The sequence below is a fragment of the Vulpes vulpes genome, chromosome 12, assembly GCF_048418805.1.
Source record: "Vulpes vulpes isolate BD-2025 chromosome 12, VulVul3, whole genome shotgun sequence".
Classification (NCBI taxonomy): domain Eukaryota; kingdom Metazoa; phylum Chordata; class Mammalia; order Carnivora; family Canidae; genus Vulpes; species Vulpes vulpes.
Window position 1 is genome coordinate 136,206,559 of NC_132791.1, and position 22,230 is coordinate 136,228,788.

Consider the following 22,230-nt stretch of genomic DNA (forward strand, 5'->3'; position numbering starts at 1 on the left):
TGAGAAAACAACTGAGATTCAAAGAATAGAAGAGAGTGACCACAAATCACACAGCAGCCTAGACCCTGGTTGCCTGATTGGCATGGCAGCCCAGCATGCCTGCTGCTAGGACTTCTCTACCTGGAATAGATTAAAGCCATCAGGAAGGGTCTTTCAGGAGACATGCGTCTGATGGAAGCCTTCCTAGCCAACTCCCGACCCGCTTTGTGACCACAGGTATAGCGTTTTACTTTCTTACATATCTGTGTTTTTTTTTTCCCCCATATTTGTTTTCTTTAGCAGACATGTGAAAAATGTGGGCAACGATTCTCAGGAAGAGAGGACATTTTTATAATGTTCTCGGTAGGATTTGATAGGAATTTTAAGACTGCGTTTTGACCCGTGCTGGATAGATTTTGCAGTAAGCTTCTTATAAGACATTGTTTTTTGCTTATTACTGTCAAGTTCTGAGGCACTTTAGCATTTGTAGGTGATGTAGAACAAAGTGGAAGACAGGCCAAAGCAATGAGGAGGGTGATCCCACATGCTTCCTAGGGCCAGTATGACCGTGGGAATCCTAATTACCTGCTAAGCTGCTCCCATGTGTCCTATGTAATTCATTCTCCTACAGTGCAATTTAAACCCATATACTCTTGCTTCCCATTCAGATGGGTAGTTGCCACTTAGCTTTTCCTTTATGCTGTCCAAGAAGGTTATACTTTTGGCTATGCATCTCAATGGAATCCAGTTAAAAAAAAATCTTGATCATCTAGGAAGACTTCTCTGAGTAATTCAGATTGCTACCGTTTCTGGATTTTGCACCAAAGTCATGCTGATTATTACATGCGTTGAGTATACACCTAAATTATCTATTTTAGGATTTTTATTTTATTGATACGTTTAATCATTCATTTTGGTTCTTCACATGATTATGTAGGAAGCCATCAAGTTGGAAATATAGGCTAATAGCTTATTGACAATACATTATAGCATATAGAATAATATTCTCTTGGCCCCTAGACTTGAGAGCCACCCTGTAGGGAGAAGAGTCACATTTCCATCTCACTCTTTCACATCATGCCCATTACCCGGTGCACATTCTGTGAATATACAGTGTATTGGTAGTCATGAAAATCTAAACAGGCTAATAATAATACTTTGGATTTGTATTCTTGAAAATATCAAGGAGAAGTAATGATATAGGGTAGCCTGAATCTCCTATTTGAGAACATAGCCAGTGCCATTCGTTTGCATAGACTTGGAAAATTAGGGGGGGATCAGGAGCTTTCTAGGATCCTATTATACTCTGGTATTAAGGAAAGGGTAGAAAGAAATGAAAGGTGACTTCTAGATTTCTTCCAGACAGGCTTCCCTGATCGGCGACAACGTTATAGTTAAAGTATTCCTATGGACTTAAGATAAAAGTGAACTGTAATTGTTTGATAGTTTTGTGACTATTCTAGCTTTGACACCGTTTTAAGAAAGACCAGTCCAAGGATGTTGTTTGCAAAATACCCTATGCTCTTTATTTCCTTTGCAATAGGGTAGAATAGACAATAATTATAGAGGGAAATGACCAAAGACTTCACATTTTGTGCCTCTCTTCAATCATTCCATAGCATCCGGACATGATCACTCTTCACTTATGACTTTCGTGTGAACCTCTCGGCTCTTCACCCGCAACTTGTTGACCTGGGACTCGGCAATGTCAGCCCGCTCCTCGGCCTCCTCCAGCTCGTGCTGGAGCTTGCGGAATTTAGATAGATTTGTGTTGGATTGTTCCTCCTGAGAATAAAAATGGAATTGTAAGGAATCCGTACTGCACATCTTTCTAGACTCTGCAGTCTTAAGTGCAGAAAGGACTTGGCATCTACGGAGAACTTAAAATACACAGCAGGGAATATTGTTGTCTTGCCACCTCCTGGATTTTGGTTGTCATTAAAGTAAACATTATGATTTGTTTGGGGCTCGGTGTCACATAAATAATTGCATCCCTATTTTTGCAATGAAAATATATTAAAAGCTATGCACCACAAGCAAGAAAAAATAAAAGAGAAGAGAAGACAAGAGTACTGAAATCATTCTTCTCGTTAATGCTAGCTATAAGATGACTGTAAGCTCAAGTTCTATGTCATGTTAAGGATGACTTTCTTAACAGTCTCTTTATAATGAAATAAATTTTGAATTCTATAATACCATGTTAGAACATTTCCAGCAATCATTTTTCCTTGTGGCTTGGATGTAATGATTCTACCAATAGATTCCCTAGTATTAACTAACCCTTACATTGAAGGAATTAATCTGTTTAATCACTAGTGGACAATCCCCTTAATAAAGGCACTGAAGTTGCTTAATAGTGTCACTGAAACCCTTAATAAAAGGCTTAACACTAAAGGAATCAACCTGTTTAATTACTGGTGGACAATCCCCTCAATTAAGCCACTGAAACCCTTACTCTTTTAAGGGTTTCAGTGACTTAGTTATTTATCTTTCCTGTAATTACTCTCACAAGGAAAACTGTCTTTAGTTTCATCCCCGTCCCTCCTCCCCTGTTCTCTCTTGGACAGGTTTTGGTATGAGGGTTACATGAGCTTCTTAAAATGATTTGGAAAGCTTTCCATCTTTTCCCATGCTCTGGAATGGCTTACATAGCTCAAGGATTATCTGTTACTTGAAATTTTGAAAGACTTTTCTGGACCTGAGTCCATTTTCAGAAATAGTTCTCAAATAAGTTATTCAGCCAACTTAGTAATTAAAATCTTATGAAAATCATTAATTTCTTCAAGATTTCAACTGTGTTGACAGATTTATATTTTACATTAAAAAATATTTTTCTCTTTGTATGGTTTGTCTCCTTTCTCATTTATTTATTTTTTCTTCTTTTTTTAAAGTAGCCTTTACACCCAGTGTGGGGCTTGAACTCATGACCCTGAGATCAAGAGTTGCATCCTCGGGGTGCCTGAGTGGCTCAGTTGATTAAGCATCTGACTCTTGATTTTGGCTCAGGTCATGATCTCAGGGTTGAGATTAGGGTCCCAGGATTAGCATGGTGTCTGCCAGAGTCTCTTCCTCTCCTTCTCCCCGTCCCCTCTGCTTATCCCCCTGCTCCTGCTCTCTCTCTCTCAAATAAATAAAATCTTAAAAAAAAAAAAAAATCGCATGCTCTTCTGACTAAGCCTGCCCAGTGCCCTCCCCTTTTTCATTTCTTTCCTTTTTTTTTTTTTTAAGATTTTATTTATTCATCAGAGACACAGAGAAAAAGGCAGAGACATAGGCAGATGGAGAAGCAGGCTCCCTGCATGGAACCTGATGTGGGACTTGATCCCAGGACTCTGGGATCATGACCTAAGCCAAAGGCAGACACTCAACCACTGAGCCACCCAGGTGCCTCCACACACTTTTTCATTTCTAATGTGAGTTTGTATTTTCTTTCTCTTATAAGTATATTTATTTTATTAACTCCCCAGAAATTATCAGATATTACTGAAAGTATCATACTAGAAAATAATCTAATTTATCAATTTCTACCTTTATCTTTAACAGTACTACTTTCATTATTTATAATTTCTTTATTGGACTGTCAATTTTTAAAAAAATTTGATTCATAAAGCAATGAATTGTCCTCCAAGGACAGCTTTGACTACATTCTTTAGGTTTGTAAAAGTAGCATCTTCCTTGAAATTTTATTTATAATTAATAATTATTTAGTAGTTTTTTCTAAATGGAACCAAAAATTATTTAGGAAAGTTCATTTTTTAACATATAAGCATTTGGGAATTTGTGTTTATATTTTCTAACCACTTGACAATTTTATCACACTATGGATAGATAATGTGGCCTTCATTATTTCTGCTTTGAAATTTTTTGAGGTTTCTCTGTGGATTGAAACTTTACTTTTAAAATCAAGCCATTAATATTACAAAAATGAGCAAGAAGTACAAAAATGCACAAATGCTTTTAAGAAGCACAGTCTTCTAAAAAGCAAATGGCTTATTTACTTTTAAAAAGAGTGGCAAATCTAATTATTTGTTCGTTAACAAGGGACTTCACTCTTCCCTTCCATCTTAAGGATACTTACAGCCTCCTCAGCTTGTCTCTTGTAAGATTTCACTTTGGCTTGAAGTTTATCTACCAAATCCTGAAGTCTGAGAATATTTTTCCGATCTTCTTCCGTCTGAAAGATTATGAAAACCACAAGGTCTTACTTCAAAAGCACTTGACTGTGTGTCATTGTATATGAGTGTTTCATATATGTATGGGGAGTGTTTAGCTGATAAAAACTATTGCTGTACCTGGTAAGTGAGTTCCTTTACTCGCCTCTCGTGTTTCCGCAGACCTTTCACAGCTTCCGCATTACGCTTTTGCTCACTCTCAACCTCTCCTTCCAGTTCACGCACCTGCAAATAAGTAGGCTCTTAAGAACTTTGAACTAATAAGGCACTGGGAGGAAATGGAAGTAGACAGACATTGAGAGACCCACCCTGGCCTCAAGTTTCTGGATCTGCTTCTTCCCGCCCTTCAGGGCCAGCTGCTCAGCCTCATCCAGACGATGCTGCAGGTCCTTCACCGTCTGCTCCATGTTCTTCTTCATCCGCTCCAGGTGGGCGCTGGTGTCCTGCTCCTTCTTCAGCTCCTCAGCCATCATAGCCGCCTGATCAGCAGTAAAACAAAACCAGTTGAGAAAGGCAAGCAAGTACATCGGGATTTAGGTTTGACCACCACCGTGCTGCCCTCTGCTCACATCGGTGATGGCCTTCTTGGCCTTCTCCTCTGCATTGCGGGCTTCCTGGATAATGTCCTCCATCTCTCCCTGGATCTGGGAAATGTCTGTCTCCAGCTTCTTCTTGGTGTTGATCAGGCTAGTGTTCTGGTTAAAAATAAGTTACATTTTTAAATCATGTTACCAAAGTACTTATTTGTAGCTATTAAAAAATAATCTCGGATAAAAATATACAAGTCAGATGCCCTTCCATATTGTTTGTTTGTTATGTAGTACAACTAAATAAAATAGAAATTTTATAAGATATTCAGTCTCTTCAAGTACATAGTCCATAATTAGACCAAATAGCTCTGTAATTCTATAACTGCCATTTACCATTGAGACCATTCACAGAGACAGAATTATAACAGATGTTCAAATGTTCCATTTCTCCAAAATAAAAATGCCAATATTGATAACAAGAGTCAATAAAGATATGAACACAGGAGAATATAGGAAGCTTTAGAATATTTTAGGAAGTAAATCAATAATTTATGCAAAATAAAACAATAGAAGATGTCCCAATAATTCAGTGAAAACTTAGTAGAAGTATAAAACCTGGCTGTTATATAAAAAATTTAAGCTTATATTGTTTGGGACACATAGCATTTATTGAAGGTAAGTTCTTTGTGCCAAATCCCACCTGGGTATGGAGGAGCTGGACGCGCTCACTGGCATCCAGGAGCTCCTGTTCTGCGATTTTCCTGCTCCTCTCCGTCTGCTCCAGAGTGGCCCTCAGCTCCTCAATCTCAGCCTGCAGCAGGTTGGCTCTGCGCTCCACCATGGCCAGCTGCTCCTTCAGGTCCTCCTGGCCCCGGAGGGCATCATCCAGGTGGATCTGGGTGTCCTGGGGAATGAGTCATCATTGAGACACCTCGTTCTCAGGGCTGTGGTCACCCCAGCCACCTTGAGGCCCTCTTTTGAACCCACTTACTTTGAGGATGCCTTGGGTATTTCTGTAGTTCCTCAGGGCCTCTGCAGCCATGCGGTTGGCATGGTTCAGCTGGATTTCCATCTCATTGAGGTCTCCCTCCATCTTCTTCTTGAGCCTGATGGCATCGTTTCTGCTCCTGATCTCAGCATCCAGCATGGTCTGCATCGACTCCACGACCCTAATGTGGTTTCTCTTCAACTGGTCAATTTCCTCATCCTTTTCTGCGATTTTCCTGTCAATCTCAGACTTGACTTGGTTCAGCTCCAGCTGGATGCGCAGAATCTTTCCCTCTTCATGTTCAAGAGATGCCTTAACGACAGCAAGAGGTGATATTAGCAGGGAATGGAAGCATTGGGAAGTTATTTTGCATACCTTTCCTTCCATTAATTTTGTGCTGTTTATTTTTTTAATTCAAACTATGTGGATGGACCTAAATATTTTCTGATCTATATGTTTATAATGCACAATTGGACCTATACCTCCGCTTCCTCCAAGGCAGCCTGAATTTCAGACTTTTCTTGTTCCACTTGTTTCTTTATCTTCTCCAGTTCATGGATACGTTTCCCTCCCTCTGCAATCTGCTCAGTGAGGTCAGAGATCTCCTCTAGTGTTCAGGTAAAAGACAGGGAGAGGTTTGATCAGACAGAGGACCTAAGAGAAAGATCCCCGAGGCATGAATATTATTGAAAGTGAAAGGGACTCACGCTGCAAGTTTTTGTTCTCTCGTTTCAAAGTTTCTAGCTGATCCAAGGACTCCTCGTAGGCATTCTTCATCTTGAACAGCTCAGTACCGAGAGAGCGGGCCTCCTTCTGGGAGGCCTCGAGTTCAGCATGGGTTTCCTCATACTTCTGTTTCCACTCTGCCAGGATCTGAAAAACCGGGAGTGGTTACCGGCTGTAAAGGACAGAGGAACACAGTGGAGAGCAGAGGCTGCTGTGCGAGCTACCTTGTCGAAGTTCCTCTGCTTCTTGTCCAGGGCGGCACAGGCCGCGTTGGTTCTCTCCACGTCCAGCATGAGGTCCTCCACCTCATTCTGGAGCCGTTGCTTTGTCTTCTCCAGGGAAGCACATTTGGCGTTCACAGCTTCTACGTGCTCCTCAGCTGCCTGCAACCGCTGGGCCAGCTTCTTCCTTGAGGATTATATATGTTTGTGGAGAGGAGTGAACCAAAAGTAGAATTAGGAACTATACTGAGAAGTATTGGAAACTTCATATTAAAAATATCCATCCATCCATTCAAGAGACATTGATGAGCTCCTTTTATGAACCAGTCATGGGATACAGCAGTGAGCAAGAGGGAAAAGGGGGCCCTGACTCCTAAGCTTCCAAATGAGTACAAGAGAGAAACAACAGGCGAGAGAAAATGCATAATAACATTATTGCAGATGTAAGTGCAATGAAGAAAAGCAAAACAGAGTAAGGGGTGGGCAGCTATTCTAGATATTCAGGGAAGGCCTCTCTGAGGAGGTAGCATTTGAATCAAGATCTGAAAAGTCATAGTGAGCTGCAGGGAGATCTCAGGGAGAGTATTCCAGAGGGAGGGACCAGCAAGTGCAGGACCGCTGAATCAGCAATGAGCTTGATGTGCTTGACAAACAGTAATAATATCTGACTATCTGGATAATTATTTGTTACTCACTTCCTTAAGTAGATTTTAGCATAAGAAGGCAAGTACTATGTTTGCTTTACTCATGTCTTATTCTCAGGGCCTTAGAGTGTCTGGCAAAAGGGAGCTAATTAACGAACATTTGTGGGCTAATTCACTAAAGGTCGTATCTTTCTTATTCAGCGTGCAGCATTTTCTACACATTCTCTCGTATCTGCACACATACTTTGCCTCCTCCAGCTCCTCCGTGCGCTGGATGGCGTCCGTCTCATATTTGGTCCTCCACTGGGCCACCTCGCTGTTGGCCTTGGACAGCGCCCTCTGCAGCTCGGCCTTGGACTCCTGCTCCTCCTCATACTGTTCCCGCAGCAGGTCACAGTCGTGGCGGGAGGACTGCAGGGCGTGGGCCAGGGCGTTCTTGGCCTACAGAGATAGTTACACCTTCATTTTACTGGGTGTGTTTAATTAGAGTTTCAAAACCCTTTAAAAGTTGGTGTAAATGGACTCCAGTTAAGGTTAGGTCATACCAAAAAAAGAGAGTCTGACAACATTATTATTTACCTTTATCTCTTCTTCCAGCTGCCTCTTTAATTCCTCAATCTGTTGTGTAAATGCTTGTTTGCCCCTTGATAGCTGAGACACCAGAGCTTCTTTTTCATCTAGCTGTCGTGAAAATTCACCTGATAGACAAAAGAAATGGCACCGTTTTTTTTAAGTGAAGAAACAATTTTGCAAGCCCATATTAGAAATAAATTTTAACTCTTACCCCCTCCCCCACAATGAGTGCTCAAAAGATTCAATTCTCTATTGACACCATCATGCTTAATGTCAAATTTCTGATTTTTATGGTGAAACTTACATATGAATCAGAATGAATAAATACAGCTGAAATTCTGTTTGATCTCTCCATAACTAATTCTTTCTGGGTGTATGATATTGTGCAAAACCTGGGGGCCAAGATACTGAATTCTACATGGTCTCAGTTTCATTGGACTTTTGAGAGACAGGATTATCCGCTCTCCCTTTAGGAATTTGAGTTACTTTGATGTATAGAGACAGAAGCTCAGTCTGCTACAGGAGTCCTGGACCCAGGCTAGAGTGACTCCTACTCCCAATCATCCTCTCAGTGTGGCCAACTACTCCAGGCTTTTCTGGAGCAGAGCTTGATCCAGTCCTATCAAAGTCTTTATCTCCAACTCTGTCCCTGAGTGACCTTGTAAGTGAGTTGAAAGTCTGAGCTGTTCAGTAGAACACACATGTTCTCAGCTGCTTTTATTAAGCTCTCACATGACCAAATCAGTTGTTTTCAACCACATCATTTCCATTCTTAGTGCCTAGAAAAGGACAGAGTTACCAGATTCAGTCTGCAAGCGTCCCCTCTGGGTGGTCAGGTCATTGATCAGCCGCTGCTGCTCCTCCTCCTTTGATTTCAGCTCACTCACTTGGTCCTCCAGAGTGCGGCACATTTTCTCTAGATTCCCCTGCATGGGAAAAAGTAAAAGAAAGAAACAAAGATATTTTAATAAATAAATAAATAACCTTTGGCATAAAATCAAATTCTCTTATATGTAATGTGATACTTAAGAATTTTTTCTTTATATTTGATTGTTGTCCTCAGTTGAAAATATATATTGAGATTTTTAAAGAGTGAACTGTGAAGTTCTGCACCCTATTCATACAAAAAAAAAAAAAAGCCTTAAAGACTATGTTTAAAATTTAAGATTTTGTAAGAATTGTATGGTATATTTTCTAAAAGCATGTTTATAAATACTTGATTGCCTTTCTGTACAATGAAACTTGGCTTATCAGATAATTGAGAATATTGGAGTCCTAGTTCTTCAACTGGAGCCTGAGAAAATGCAGGTGACCTTTGTTCAAAAGCTGGTCCTGTCATTTGCTAATGGTGTGATGAAGTGCACTTTACTTTTGAATTTCAGTTTCTTCATATGTTAGTGGAAATAATACAAATGCTAGTATCTTTATTGTTTACCTCCTAGATTACTGTAAAAATCAAATGACATCATGTGTGTAAAGTTCCTGTGTAAGGTATGATGTGTACATAAAGGATCATTGTCACTAATAATAATTTCCCGGACTTCAGTACCTTGGCTTTAGAGACTGTTTCTACGTTACTGGCAAGGTCATCAATCTCCATCTTCATCTCGCTCTTCTCCTTCTCCAGCTTCTGCTTGACCCTCTGCAGGTTGTCTATCTGCTCCCCGAGCTCGGCCACACTGTCCGCGTGCTTCTTTCTCAGGGTAGCCGCTGTGGCTTCGTGCTGCAGGGTGGCCTCCTCCAGGTCCCTGCGCATCTTCTGGAACTCGGCCTCCCGCTTCTTGTTCATCTCAATCTGGGCAGATGTGGCCCCGCCAGCTTCTTCCAGGCGCTCACTGATCTCCTCCAGTTCCCGGGAGAGGTCAGAGCGCTGCTTCTCTGCTTTGGCCCTGGAGGCGCGCTCTGCCTCGATTTCCTCCTCCAGCTCCTCGATGCGGGCCTGGGAGTGGTGAAAAGCACAAACCCTTAGTTAGCTTCTCTGTGCCATCACTATGCCTTGTTGTGCCAGACTGATAGAAATCCAAACTTACTTGCAGCTCTTTGATCTTCTTCTGCAGCTGAATGCCAAGTGCTTGTTCGTCTTCAATCTTGCTTTGCAGATTGCTCATTTCAAACTCTTTTCTTTTTGGAAAGCAGCAAAATATAACAATTGAGTATATATCCACCACTTGAAAGCAAGCTCATAAGCAATTCTTTCACACTTACTTTTTGAGCTTTTCATCAAGTTGTTGTTTTTCATTCTCAATGTCCATTATGGACTCTTGGGCCAACTTGAGGTCACCTTCAAGTTTTCTCTTAGCCCTTTCTAGATCCATGCGAAGTTTCTTTTCTTGCTCCAAGGACCCTTCAAGCTAAATATAAACTATGTTTAGTCTAAAGGAATACTTAGCTTCCTTTTGAAGAAAATAATTTTTTTGACAATCCTGGACTTACGTCATCCACTTGCTGCTCTAGCTTGATTTTAGCTTTGGTCAGGGTGTTGACTTTGTCCTCTTCTGCCTGTAGGTCATCCAGGGTCTGCTGGTGGGCCTCTTGTAGGGCTTTCTTCTCCTTTGTCAGCTTTGCAATGGTTTCATCCAGGCCTGCCATCTCTTCAGTGAGGTTTTTCACCTTAGGGAGGAAAATTGCTTTGCATTACATGTTTTATTTTAATGGATTCAGTTTTATGTTTGTACTCCATAATAATAATAAAAACATGACCTTTCTGTGTATATGTTTCATACCTTGTTCTCTGTGGCATGCTTCTCCTTTTCAACCTTGGCCAGGGTCAACTCAAGGTCATCAATATCTTTCTTGAGTTCTGAACACTCATCCTCTAGTTTCCTCTTCTTGGCCGTCAGCTCAGCATTGATCTCCTCCTCATCCTCTGCTCTCTCAGTCACCTCCTTGATCTTGGCCTCCAGCTGGATTTTGGTTTTGATCAGCTGGTCACATCTTTCCTCTGCATCAGCCAAGCCTTCAGCTTCCTGGAGTTGGAAACAAAACCAAAATTGGAAAGAAAGAATGAAATATTTCACAATGATAACAATGTCAATCTCTGCTGTTGTTTCTTTGGATTTAGATTTTATGAACTACCTCCTATGTGCAATCCAGGATACACTGTGGGAAAACCAAAATGTATCCAATTCTGTTCTGTTCCTTCAGAAGAGTATATTCTCTAGTAGATTAGAAAGCCTACTTCCAAAAAGCTACCATGAATTCAGAAGGCAATTAGTGACAGAAGAGATCAGAGAAGTTATATTACGGATTATTTCCTGGATGAAGTGACATTTAAGATGGGCAAGATTTGATTTTGTAAAAATCAAGTCTTTGGGGATGGAGAAGGAGGAGAGAAGGCACTCCAGCTGAGAATTCAGGGCGTGGCTGCTAATGAACTGCTTCTCTTTGTAGTACTAGAGGATGATTGTGATTAAGATGTTCTACATTCAAGTTGAGGCATAAAGTAATCAAGAAATTTCTGGCAACCTGCTATATTTCCAATTAAGAAAGTTGGGAGTGGACAAGGTATGAGAGGAGCTGATACATACATTCATTAGTGAGCCTCCATACCAGCCTTTGAATACATAAGAATGAAATGTGCTATGTGTGCTCATGTGGTGAATATGGTGGTTTAGGGAAGAGTCTAAGTAATTCTTTAGGGACAACGGAAGAGCATTCTGGATAGATTTGAAGGGGGTGGAACAGAAAAACAGCTCTTTTTCCTTCTGTAACCTAAAAGAAAGAATTATTACACTGCCCAAACTTGACAGAAGAAATTAATTTTAATCAACAAGAGAAATACATGATTTTGTGATGAGTAAATTATACCAAACCAATTCAGTTCACTCCGACTGAATGACAGTCTTATAAATTACATTTCAGAGTTGATGGAAAATGACTGGTACAGGGGTGAGCAGTGAGTGGGCTAGAAGGAGGAGAGAGCTGGGGGCAGACAGCATCTGGGGTGCTGAGGCAGCAGTCTGGATGTGATGTGATTGGCACTGACTGTGCACATGGATTGGGAGGAGTGAATCTGGGTTTTGGAGATCAGTGGCATGGCAAAAAGCAATTCTGTAAAATGTGATATAGAACGCTGACATCTGTCAGCTGTTCATATTGTGATTTAAGACTCCTGGACATGGATCAGTTTAAGGAAGTTGCAGAGATTTAAAAAAATCACTCTCTACATGCTATCCTCCCCCTTAATATTTCATTTGGAATGGTTTTATGTGAAAATCACTTTCAAGGACTGACTTCCAAGGGAAAGGAAGTCATAACTCCTGTAGTTTGATAAAATTGTGGAGAGAATGAGTGACAATGATTGGTTCTACCTTATTGCCCCAGTCCTGGTTTGGACAACGACGGGATATATGGACTGTACTAGAACCATCAGCTTCTCCCTCCAGTGACTGTCCCTACACTGACTCTCCAGCTCACTGCTGCTAGTGGCCCGAACCCTAGCACTAGCATCGCAATAAGCAGCACCCAGAATGACACCACGACTTACAGCCTGAACTTGGAGCTGCAGGTCATTTTTCTCTTTTAAGAGAGTGACCATTTTTTCCTCCAGTTCCTTCCTTTTCGCCTCTGACTTGGCAAGCTCATCTTTGGTTTTCTGAAACTCTTCCTTCATGGTGGCCATCTCCTTCTCGGTCTCTGCGCTCTTGAGGAGCGGTTTGATCTTGAAGAATAGCTTCATCCAGGGCCAGTGCTTGACGTTCATGAAGGCACGGATGTTGTACTGGATGCAGAAGATAGACTCCCTGAAACATAATTGATGCAGGTTCGATATGTGTGGATGAAGAAATGGGATGAAGTCTTGGCAGTGAGAGCTGGAGCTTCTGCCCCCACCGTGTGCCTCACCTGCCTTCAAAAGCACAGATGGAGGAAATTCTATTTGGGAATGATGGTTAAGGACTCATTAATTACTCATTTCTCTATATCAGTGCCTCTCAAACTTTTGGTGTGCAAAAGAATCATCTGAAGAACTTGTTAAAACACTAATTCCTGAATCTTATCCCCAGAGATTCAGAGTCAGAAGATCTGAGATGGGGTCTAAAAATTTGCATTTGTAACAAGTTGGCAAGAGACACTGATGATGTAGATCTGAGGACCACACTTTGAGAACTGCTGTACATCACTGCTTCTCAGGCTCTCCATCTGGGACACCAAGAGCAGTGATGAGGGCACTAGACTCTGGAGGGATGGGAGCACAGAATAAAGGGACTCATTAAAAACAGCATTACTGTGAAAAATCTCTGGTTTTATATTTTAATGTTATGTAAATTTTGCAGTCTACTCTGTAATATAATCACATTTTAAAAAATCTAATTTATTTAAAAAATGAATTACCCTTCCATATGGGCAATTAACTGCCTATATATATATATATATAGTGGGTTATTACCAAACTTATAATTTTTAATAAAATAGAATACAATAAAAATATTAATGTAACTACAGGTGATAGGATTAAAACTTATTTCATGTAAATTACATATATTTACATATACACATATGTCTGAATGTGCATGTGCCAATATAAAATGCATCTCTCATCACGGGTCCCTTTCACATGCATTCTGCAGTTTGAGTTACCTGGCTCTTGAGACTTAGAACTCTGTCCCTGCATCAAATCAAATCACCAGAAAGCTACATACCTTGGTGACATTGTATTAACTTACTGAAAAAAATCTTTCACAGATAAATGCCCTTAATATTTTATATCATAATAGTTTGATGATAAAAATGATCAGATAAAAGAAGCTGTTTCTGCATCTTGTATAAAATCTCTGGGGCAGACCGGGTGGTTCAGCGGTTTAGCGCCGCCTTCAGCCCAGGGCCTGATCCTGGAGACCCAGGATTGAGTCCCACATCAGGCTCCCTGCATGGAGCCTGCTTCTCCCTCTGCCTGTGTCTCTGCCTCTCTCTCTCTGTCTCATGAATGAATAAAATCTTAAAAAAAAAAAAATCTCTTTTGAAACTACTGTCTGCTCTTCAGTTCAATGTATCTAATTTAATGAGCTACCCACTAAATTCACACTGGTGTATTTTTGTATTTTCTCTTGTTAGATAAGAACTGCCCATGCTTTGTGCTCTCTCTCTCTCTTTCTCTCTTTAACCTGAACATTCAGAATATGTTTCATGGTGATGATCCCCACCTTAAGTTTTCAGGTATATGTATATCCCCACTTCAGCATAGGACTCTTTATGTTCATTATTGCTTACATTTGTGGCCTTATCGTATCTGAGTCTTAAGCCAACTCAAATGTGTTTCTTAAGGCAGAAAGATGGGAATAGATAAACAATTTATGTTTCTACCTTCTCTCCACCATCTTCTGGTACTCCACTCTTGCCAGGAACCCTCTGCACCTGGCCTGGGTTCGGGTAATCAGCTGGGCTAGCTTGTCATCTCGCATCTCCTCTAGGAGCCCCAGAAGACCGGCTTTGAAAAAGACCTGTGCATGGGAGGAGTTGCAGATAAGACACTACACATAAACTTCACTGGGACACAGGTAGCAGCAGATAGGCTTTAGGGATGGTTACCTTGGTGTGACCAAATTTATACTGGGTGTGGTCAATGTCGATGGATGCAAGGAGCTTCTCAGAAGCCTTCTTGCTGTCAATGAACTGTCCTTCTGGGATAGCACTTGCATTTAATACCTTGTATCTGTTTAAGTAAATACAGTTTTTTTTTTTTTAACAAAAAGTCAGTTTATGATGACACTAATAGAGATAAACACTAAATGACCTATTTAGAAAACCAGAGCTTTAAAGAAAAGTATCCTTCATTATTCGCGGGAAGGACTTCTTTGTCAGTCTAGCATCCACTGTCTGTTTTCACTCCATCCCACACTCCTGCACAGTTGCAGACATTCCTTTCTGCCTCATCAGACTTTATTCTCAGGAAAAAATCCTACGATCTCGTTTACATTAAATATAGATGACCAATAAAATATAACATGTTTTCCTGGCTAGATCCATTTGCTTTTCATGATCCTGAATCCCAGAAAGCAAATTTTTAGTGAGGAGTCTGGTAGAAGGCTCACTTCAGGTAGGAGGAACTGTCCTAATCACCTAAATTCATGCGTAGTGGTGCTTTGGGTTTTGGGGATGGGAACTCGCTGCCAACTCCACCAGACCCAGCCTTAGGAGAGACCAGCTCCCTGGAACTGCCGCCAACCCCTTGTCCATTTGTCTCCTATTTGGTTCCCAAGATGGACGTCTAGGGAAGAGAAAGAGTTGCTGAGGAGCTGGTACTGTGGCATGGTTTTGGAACCCCTGGGAAACCAGTGCATGAGGGAGAAAGGAAGCACTAAAATGACTCACTGGGAGCTCTATACCTGCATGAGAGAGTTCCTAACTCAGCCACCAACACCCATGTGACTTTGGGCAGGTAGCTTAATCTCCTAGAGCCTCAGTTTATTTGTCTATCGAAGGAGGTGTTGATAGTACCTACCTCTACTGAGGTTTTGTGAAGATGGAAGGAGATAATCTAAACATATTACACATGAAAAAATGGTAGTTCTCATAATTACTGAAAGTAACATATATACCTATGGGTTAAGCCAGGAGCTCAAAAAAGCCCAGAAAAGTCTGGAGTGCAAAATATGTGGTATATCTACATTTTGAAGGTGTTTTGAGGCTTATGATTTTTCACTCTTTTTTGTGGCAAATTAAACACGAATAGAAGCATATTTTTCACAAAATTATTTTGCTTGCAGTAAGTGTATTTATACTAAACTTTAAGATGCACCATAATTCAGAGAGTCTGACCTCTGTTTGAAGTCTGCATAAAGGATTCTGCTTGGGAACCCCTTCCTGCAGATGCGGATCCCTTCCAACACACCATTACACCGCAGCTGGTGCAGGACAAGTTCATGCTCCATGGCCCCTAAAAGTATACATATAGATTACACTGTTTGTTTTTTAAAGGAAGTATGGCGGTCATGCTTTGTGCCTTCACTCTAGGGCTTCTTACCAGGAGTTTTTGTTTCATTGGGGATGATACAGCGCACAAAATGAGGATGGGTACTCCTGAGGTTGGTCATCAGCTTGTTCAGATTCTCCTGTAAAGTCAGGGAAAAGCCTGTTATCTCCAGTTTTAGCCATGGTTATGAGCATTTGGTGATGTCTATAAACTCAATGTCTATGGTTGAATTGAACAACCAGTGTGGACTATTTTCATGTAGGGTAACACCTTCCTATCCTTCTCCTCAGTACCTCTTTCTCCATTTGGGTTGGGTTACACATGAGAAGCAGCCTGACACATCCTACTTCTTCCCTGGTCCATGGCCTCCCACAGGCCATTGCCTTCCTATACTAAATGGCCACACTTTCTTCTAATCAACTCCATGGTTTTCCAATGAGGACATGCAAGCCTGCACCACACTGGGGCTTTTTCTCATGAACATAGCTCCCCTTTCCAACTCAGTTAACTTTCAGGGCATAAATGTTATCTAAAGGGGAATAATCCTACCAGTTATAATTGAGGACTGACTGAATTAAGGGCAAGGATACCATATTAAGTTCCTTATAGGCTAGCTGCTGGATCTTCATTAGCATTAGTACTAATTTAGTCTTTCTTAGTACCGTGCCATTGCTTAGTTTCATGACTTGACTAGACTATGAATGGTAGAATATTCAGTTTTAGAAAATTTCCTGTGAAATATTTGGCATTATTTGGCTTGGCATGAAAAATGAGCTAATAATTCCCGTGTAATGTAAATGTCTTCTCTCCAAAGCTAGATTAACAGAAATCATTAGTCAGTGTCAGTTTTTTCTCAATGACTTGTGGAAAGAAGACTCTGTACTTCCAAAAACAAATTCCTAAAGTAATTGGGGAGTGTCACAGTTTCTTCCTTACCCTGAAAAGGGCAGACACCGTCTGGAAAGAAGAGCCCTTCTTCTTGCCACCTTTCTTGGCACCACCACTTGCCTCTGGAGAGCAAATGAGAAAAGATGTCATTTAAATATAGTTTTGAACTGACAGGGCTATTTCTTGCTTATTTATTGCCAATTTTTCACACATCTGGTGGAGCAGTTTTTGGACACTACTGGCTTCTCTGTTGGAACTCGAATGACTCTTAGCTGTCAACGAGGCTTGTACCCACTTTTCTGTGATTTCTTTCCTCTATTAGAAGATGAAGTGAAGGGCATTCACCTCACTGTATAAAGATGGATCCGTAATGTCAGGACATTTGAGGACACAATAACTTCAAAAATCATCAATAGAAGCTAGTCTAAATAGGGAGAAGTTTGTCACTCTGTAGCCTTAAATATCCCAGATACTCAATATCCAGCAGATGTGAAGGAAGAAGTAGGAGAGAATCATAGAAGCTGAAGCTTTTCATTGGTTGAGGTCCTAATAGTTCAGATTTTTTTAGTATTACCTGCTTCGGCAGTTTGAGCCCCAGAGAAGAGGTAAGCTAGAGTTTTCATTGAAGACTTCTGGTACAGCCCGACCACCGTCTCATTGAGAGGGTCCTTGTTCTTGTCAAGCCAGCCAGTTATATTGTAGTCCACGACTCCGGCGTAGTGGATTAGCGAGAAGTGTGCTTCAGCCTTGCCCTTGACCACCTTGGGCTTCTGGAAGTTAGCAGACTTTCCAAGATGCTGTTCATACAGCTTGTTCTTGAAGGAGGTGTCTGTGGCCTTGGGGAACATGCACTCCTCTTCCAGGATGGAGAAGATGCCCATGGGCTGGATTAAAGCAAAATGCATATAGGGTGAATATGAGCTGCAGGATGAACCACAGAATTTAAGAGAAGTTACTGGCTGGACAGATCAGGCCACCTTCTCAATGAGCTCGATGCAGGCAGCCAGGTCCATCCCGAAGTCAATGAAGGTCCACTCGATGCCCTCCTTCTTGTACTCCTCCTGCTCCAGCACGAACATGTGGTGGTTGAAGAACTGTTGGAGCTTCTCGTTGGTGAAGTTGATACACAGCTGCTCCAGGCTGTTGAACTAAATAAATACATGCATTCATTTTTCTCTTGAGCAAATTTGAGCATTTGTACATACACAACTTCTTAATTTAAACATATATGTTGAATAGCCTTTAGATTACATATATCAAAATCATTGAGGTGGGGGAGCAGCATGAAATCTGTTTCCTCTACTGCCATTTTACACAGAATCCTATATTGCATTAATGCTTGTTCCCTACACTGGCTTAAGTTTACTCAGGGATTTTTCTGAGTTCCTATTTCATCATTTCATGTTTATTCCATTATCCTTTCCATTTTCTGTTGACTCGAGCTAACGGGCAAGCTATAAGGAGCTGGCTGGGAGGGGTCTCTGTTGTATGGAAGTTACCAGGGTCAGCTTTGCCAGTGGACAATAATTGCCACTGCTGTTCTTCAATGTGAAATGAAAACAGAATTAAGATACCAAATATCATATACAGTGTGATAACACACTTGTGTTTAAAAAAAAAAAACTCCAAAGCATTAACATTAGCTTGTTATAAATAGTGGAATTATTGGGGAACACTTTCCCTTGATTTTTCATATTTTCTGCAATGTCCAAGTTTCGCTTTTATAATTAGGAAAAGATAAACTTCTTGAAAACTATAAGCAGGAAAAATATAGCTCATCAAATAGGGATTTTTATCTTACAATATCACATCAATGAGAATAAATGCTGACTTTATAAGTCATCTTTGCTCTGCTCTTCTCTTGTCTAAGTGTTTTTGAATGACCTCCCACCATATATTCAGAACATGTGTGTTTCACAGGATTACTTTGAGATGTTTATGTTAACTTCTTTTGGTGCTGTGGGATTTTTAGAGGACATCCCCCCCCCCCCCCGGGAAACTAAGCTAGCTCCTAACTCCCTTTGGGTCCTGTAGCAAGTCAGAGTGCTCAAGTGCATTATTTCTCATAGAAGGGGGACTGCTACTGCAATAAATGAGTAGCAGTTACCCCATCATTCACTTTTAAGTTTCAGCATAATTTTTTGGGAGTAGTGAGAGAAGGTTGTAATTTTCACAGATTTCTTCTTATTCATATTTTCATTGCCTTATTGTAAAATCCCCTTACCAACCAGCTACCAACTCACATCAAAGATCTCAAAACCAGCGATGTCCAAGACCCCGATGAAGTACTGCCTGGGCTGCTTGGTGTCCAGCTGCTGGTTGATGCGAGTGACCATCCACAGAAACATCTTCTCATAGACAGCCTTGGCCAGAGCGCCCACTGCGTTGGTTACCTTGAAAAACAAAAATGTATCTCTTGAGGTTGTCAGAGGACTATAAAAATGCTTGATTCCTGTCACTGAATTTGAGTTATGCACCTACCTGCTCTACAGTCTGGCCTTTGGTGACATACTCATTGCCGACCTTGACCCTGGGGTAGCAGAGGGCTTTGAGCAGATCAGCAGAGTTCAGGCTCTGGAGATAGGCTGCTTTGTCAGCAACTGAAGGGAAGAAAGGAAGAAGAATGTTATTATGACCCAGAGCAACCCATTTTCTCAGAAAAAAAAAAAAAAAACTACACATATTTCATGGGGTGTTTTCAGAATATCTTTCTGAGCATTCTTGCCCATTTTTTTCACTAAGTTTAAGACTTTGATTATGGGTAGTGTGTCCTAAAGGACTTCAGAAACAATAGGAAACATCCATCTAGAGGATCTCTGGGTGGCTCAGCAGTTTAGCGCCTGCCTTCGGCCCAGGGCATGATCCCAGAGTCCCGGGATTGAGTCCTACATCGGACTCCCTGCATGGAGCCTGCTTCTCCGTCTGCCTGTGTCTCTGCCTCTCTCTGTGTGTGCCTCTCATGAATAAATAAATAAAATCTTTAAGTAAATAAAATCTTTAAGAAAAAAAAATCTATCTAATATGATGCTTCATATAGTATATTATTTGAGTATACTTTAAAATTCAATTCTTAAAAATGAATTTGTCTTCCTAAAAAAACTCAAGGGTAATATGTTAAGAATGTGATTTTCAAACAAAAAAATCAGGGAGATGTCTTAGTTGGTACCTTCAGTGCCATCTGGCTCAGCCTGCTCCTCCCGCTGCTTCTGCTTGAACTTCAAGTTACCATAATGCATTACGGCCCCCGTGAGCTTGTAGATGGAGACTTTCTCTTCATTGGTGAAGCCCAAAATATCAATAGCACTCTGCCAATATAACCAAGAGGATAGCTGTTAGGTTATGATCCACACACTTACTATTCATCGTTCACTTTCTGATTCCTGACATGTTGGTTACACTGAGGAAACTATCGTTGCTAATGGGGGTGCAAGGAACTCTTCAGTGTGGGTGTGCAGGGAGTTGGTCAACCAAAGACCAGCACTGAGCATTAGAATGATAGGTTCAGACCTCCTAAGATTGAAAAAGTAAAGACAGAGAACAAGATAGTAAACTTAAGGAACCTGTTATTTTGAGAAGTGGTACAGGTCTCATTCAAGTAGATTACCAAAAAGTGGTTTGGATAAATTCAGAAATTATAGACCTTTAAAAGACTATTAAGGGAAAATAAAGTGTTGTGGGGCAAAGCTTCATCTTTTTGGTTGACTCGAGGTGGCACATCCATGCTCATCTTTGAACCCTCTTTTGCTATTTCTACTAGAAACTGAATATTTATCTGGAGGGGCCATTGCTCTAACCCAACATCATCAGTCTAACTTTCTTGTGTTCTACTTACATCTGTTGCTATCAGCTCTTCTTGATCATCAATGCTAGCCACACTGATCTCCCCTTGACTGACAAATGGGTAGTCATATGGGTTGGTGGTGATCAGAAGCATTTCTGAGTACATGGAACAGAGAAAAGGTAAGCAGAATTACCCCCTTCATTTAGATGTCTAGACGGATTCTAAGACACTGTGAAGCCAAAGAAGTTTATCACATATGGGGAAAAGTTACATCTGTAATAATTATCAGTATAGTGTTGACTATTTAAAATAAAAAATTGGGAACAACCTGAATATCCTTAAGAGTGTATAGTTAAATAAATTATGCTTATCCCTAGAATATAACACCATACAGCTATTAGAAATAATAATGCAGAGCTACAGCTAGTGACATGGAAAAAACCATGATACATTATTGCCCAATGAAAAAAGTACATCACAGAAGAGCACTGAAGTATGGTTCCAGTTATTGTATGTATGAGTATCTATATGTAAAGGTATATATATACAGGAAATGAGTAGGATGATATTTACTCAGTATTCACAGTGGTTATTTCATAGTGATAGAATTTGAAGGCATTATGTTGTTTTCCTTTTTGATTTTTATAATAAGCGTACATAAACTTACAAAGCTACTTTCAAAATCAAGGTGATAAACCTGACAAAATTTGGTCATGGAATGCTAGGATGGACCATTCATGGAGAGGTACTGATGCCATAGTTCTGGAAAGGGATTATGACATTTCTTACCAATTAGTTCTGGTTTCTTGTTTGATGTGATCTGATAAAAAATATGATAGCTTCTTTCAGCCTTAAGCTGGAAAGTAACTCTAGACTTCTCTAACAGATCTGGAAGGAAATAATAAACAGAGCGATGCAAAAATTCACGTGGCTTGCAATTTTTACTTTGTGTTGACTTTATAGATTATAAGAAACAGAAATGACCAAAAAGGAGATCCAAGCACTCACATGTTTCAATATCAGCAGAAGCCAGCTTCCCTGTAGTGCCAAAGTGGATTCTGATGAATTTACCCTTGAACGGAAAACTAATATTACTACTTTGTTTTTATGTCACATCAAATCTTTGAGAAACTCAAAATACTTAGAATGCTAATGTGTTAACTGTTAAATCAATCCAGACACTCTTAGGCAGAAGAGGTGTATCTTCTATTTTTTAGGCAAAAGAATTTTGTCTTTGATTTTCATATTATGAATAATTGTAGGTAATGACAGATAGGAAAGAACTCAGATATAGGGCCACATATCTTTTTAGATGGAACTCAGATCCGTGTTATGACATGCTCAGAGGGAAAGGAGAGAACCTGATGCCAGTATAATGTGAATGAAAAAGATTCAGAGAATGTATTCACAAACATCTCATACACCTCGACCAGTGGGCAGTGTCTGTACTAGTGTCTGAGACTTACAAAGCGGGAAGAGTTGTCATTCCTCACAGTCTTGGCATTGCCAAAGGCCTCCAGTAGGGGGTTGGCACTGATGATCTGATCTTCAAGGGTCCCCTGCAAAGGCAAGAGCAATCCTTACCTCTGGGGCTCCAGACTTCCTGAGAGCCTGAGAGTCTTGAGTCTGGCCCCAGACCCACCTGCATTTTGCCAGAAGTAGGTTCCTCCTTCTTCTTCTCTCCAGTGACTGCAATTGTTGCAAAGTACTGGATGACACGCTTGGTGTTCACCGTCTTCCCGGCACCAGATTCTCCACTATCAAATAAAAAGCTAAGTGAGATGAAGTTCCAAATGTGGCAGCTACTGAAGCCATGAGA

General features: G+C 40.7%; 1 protein-coding gene and 1 long non-coding RNA gene across 3 annotated transcripts in view; one reads left to right on the forward strand and one right to left on the reverse strand.

Moving 5' to 3' along the window:
• LOC140594726 (uncharacterized) lies at positions 1 to 2,822 on the forward strand. The gene is made up of 2 exons (XR_011995937.1): positions 1 to 216; positions 1,599 to 2,822. It is a non-coding gene; the product is annotated as an uncharacterized lncRNA (long non-coding RNA).
• The window catches only part of LOC112924899 (myosin-2), a 26,539-nt gene continuing 5,788 nt past the window's right edge, over positions 1,480 to 22,230 (reverse strand). For both annotated transcript variants that reach the window (XM_026005514.2, XM_072730360.1), the window contains exons 7-40: positions 22,054 to 22,168; positions 21,878 to 21,970; positions 21,420 to 21,483; positions 21,201 to 21,299; positions 20,463 to 20,566; positions 19,797 to 19,935; positions 19,112 to 19,230; positions 18,874 to 19,023; positions 17,608 to 17,778; positions 17,205 to 17,514; positions 16,679 to 16,752; positions 15,794 to 15,881; positions 15,589 to 15,706; positions 14,359 to 14,482; positions 14,134 to 14,270; positions 12,320 to 12,575; positions 10,557 to 10,799; positions 10,267 to 10,443; positions 10,039 to 10,184; positions 9,864 to 9,954; positions 9,383 to 9,772; positions 8,633 to 8,759; positions 7,840 to 7,958; positions 7,505 to 7,701; positions 6,620 to 6,803; positions 6,377 to 6,542; positions 6,152 to 6,276; positions 5,673 to 5,981; positions 5,382 to 5,585; positions 4,721 to 4,846; positions 4,460 to 4,630; positions 4,272 to 4,376; positions 4,058 to 4,153; positions 1,480 to 1,764 (exon numbers count right to left, since the gene is read on the reverse strand). In XM_026005514.2, the coding sequence (XP_025861299.2) occupies positions 1,612 to 1,764; positions 4,058 to 4,153; positions 4,272 to 4,376; positions 4,460 to 4,630; positions 4,721 to 4,846; positions 5,382 to 5,585; positions 5,673 to 5,981; positions 6,152 to 6,276; positions 6,377 to 6,542; positions 6,620 to 6,803; positions 7,505 to 7,701; positions 7,840 to 7,958; positions 8,633 to 8,759; positions 9,383 to 9,772; positions 9,864 to 9,954; positions 10,039 to 10,184; positions 10,267 to 10,443; positions 10,557 to 10,799; positions 12,320 to 12,575; positions 14,134 to 14,270; positions 14,359 to 14,482; positions 15,589 to 15,706; positions 15,794 to 15,881; positions 16,679 to 16,752; positions 17,205 to 17,514; positions 17,608 to 17,778; positions 18,874 to 19,023; positions 19,112 to 19,230; positions 19,797 to 19,935; positions 20,463 to 20,566; positions 21,201 to 21,299; positions 21,420 to 21,483; positions 21,878 to 21,970; positions 22,054 to 22,168 (5,290 nt within the window). In that variant the 3' untranslated portion in view covers positions 1,480 to 1,611. The remainder of the gene's footprint in view (positions 1,765 to 4,057; positions 4,154 to 4,271; positions 4,377 to 4,459; positions 4,631 to 4,720; positions 4,847 to 5,381; positions 5,586 to 5,672; positions 5,982 to 6,151; positions 6,277 to 6,376; positions 6,543 to 6,619; positions 6,804 to 7,504; positions 7,702 to 7,839; positions 7,959 to 8,632; positions 8,760 to 9,382; positions 9,773 to 9,863; positions 9,955 to 10,038; positions 10,185 to 10,266; positions 10,444 to 10,556; positions 10,800 to 12,319; positions 12,576 to 14,133; positions 14,271 to 14,358; positions 14,483 to 15,588; positions 15,707 to 15,793; positions 15,882 to 16,678; positions 16,753 to 17,204; positions 17,515 to 17,607; positions 17,779 to 18,873; positions 19,024 to 19,111; positions 19,231 to 19,796; positions 19,936 to 20,462; positions 20,567 to 21,200; positions 21,300 to 21,419; positions 21,484 to 21,877; positions 21,971 to 22,053; positions 22,169 to 22,230) is intronic.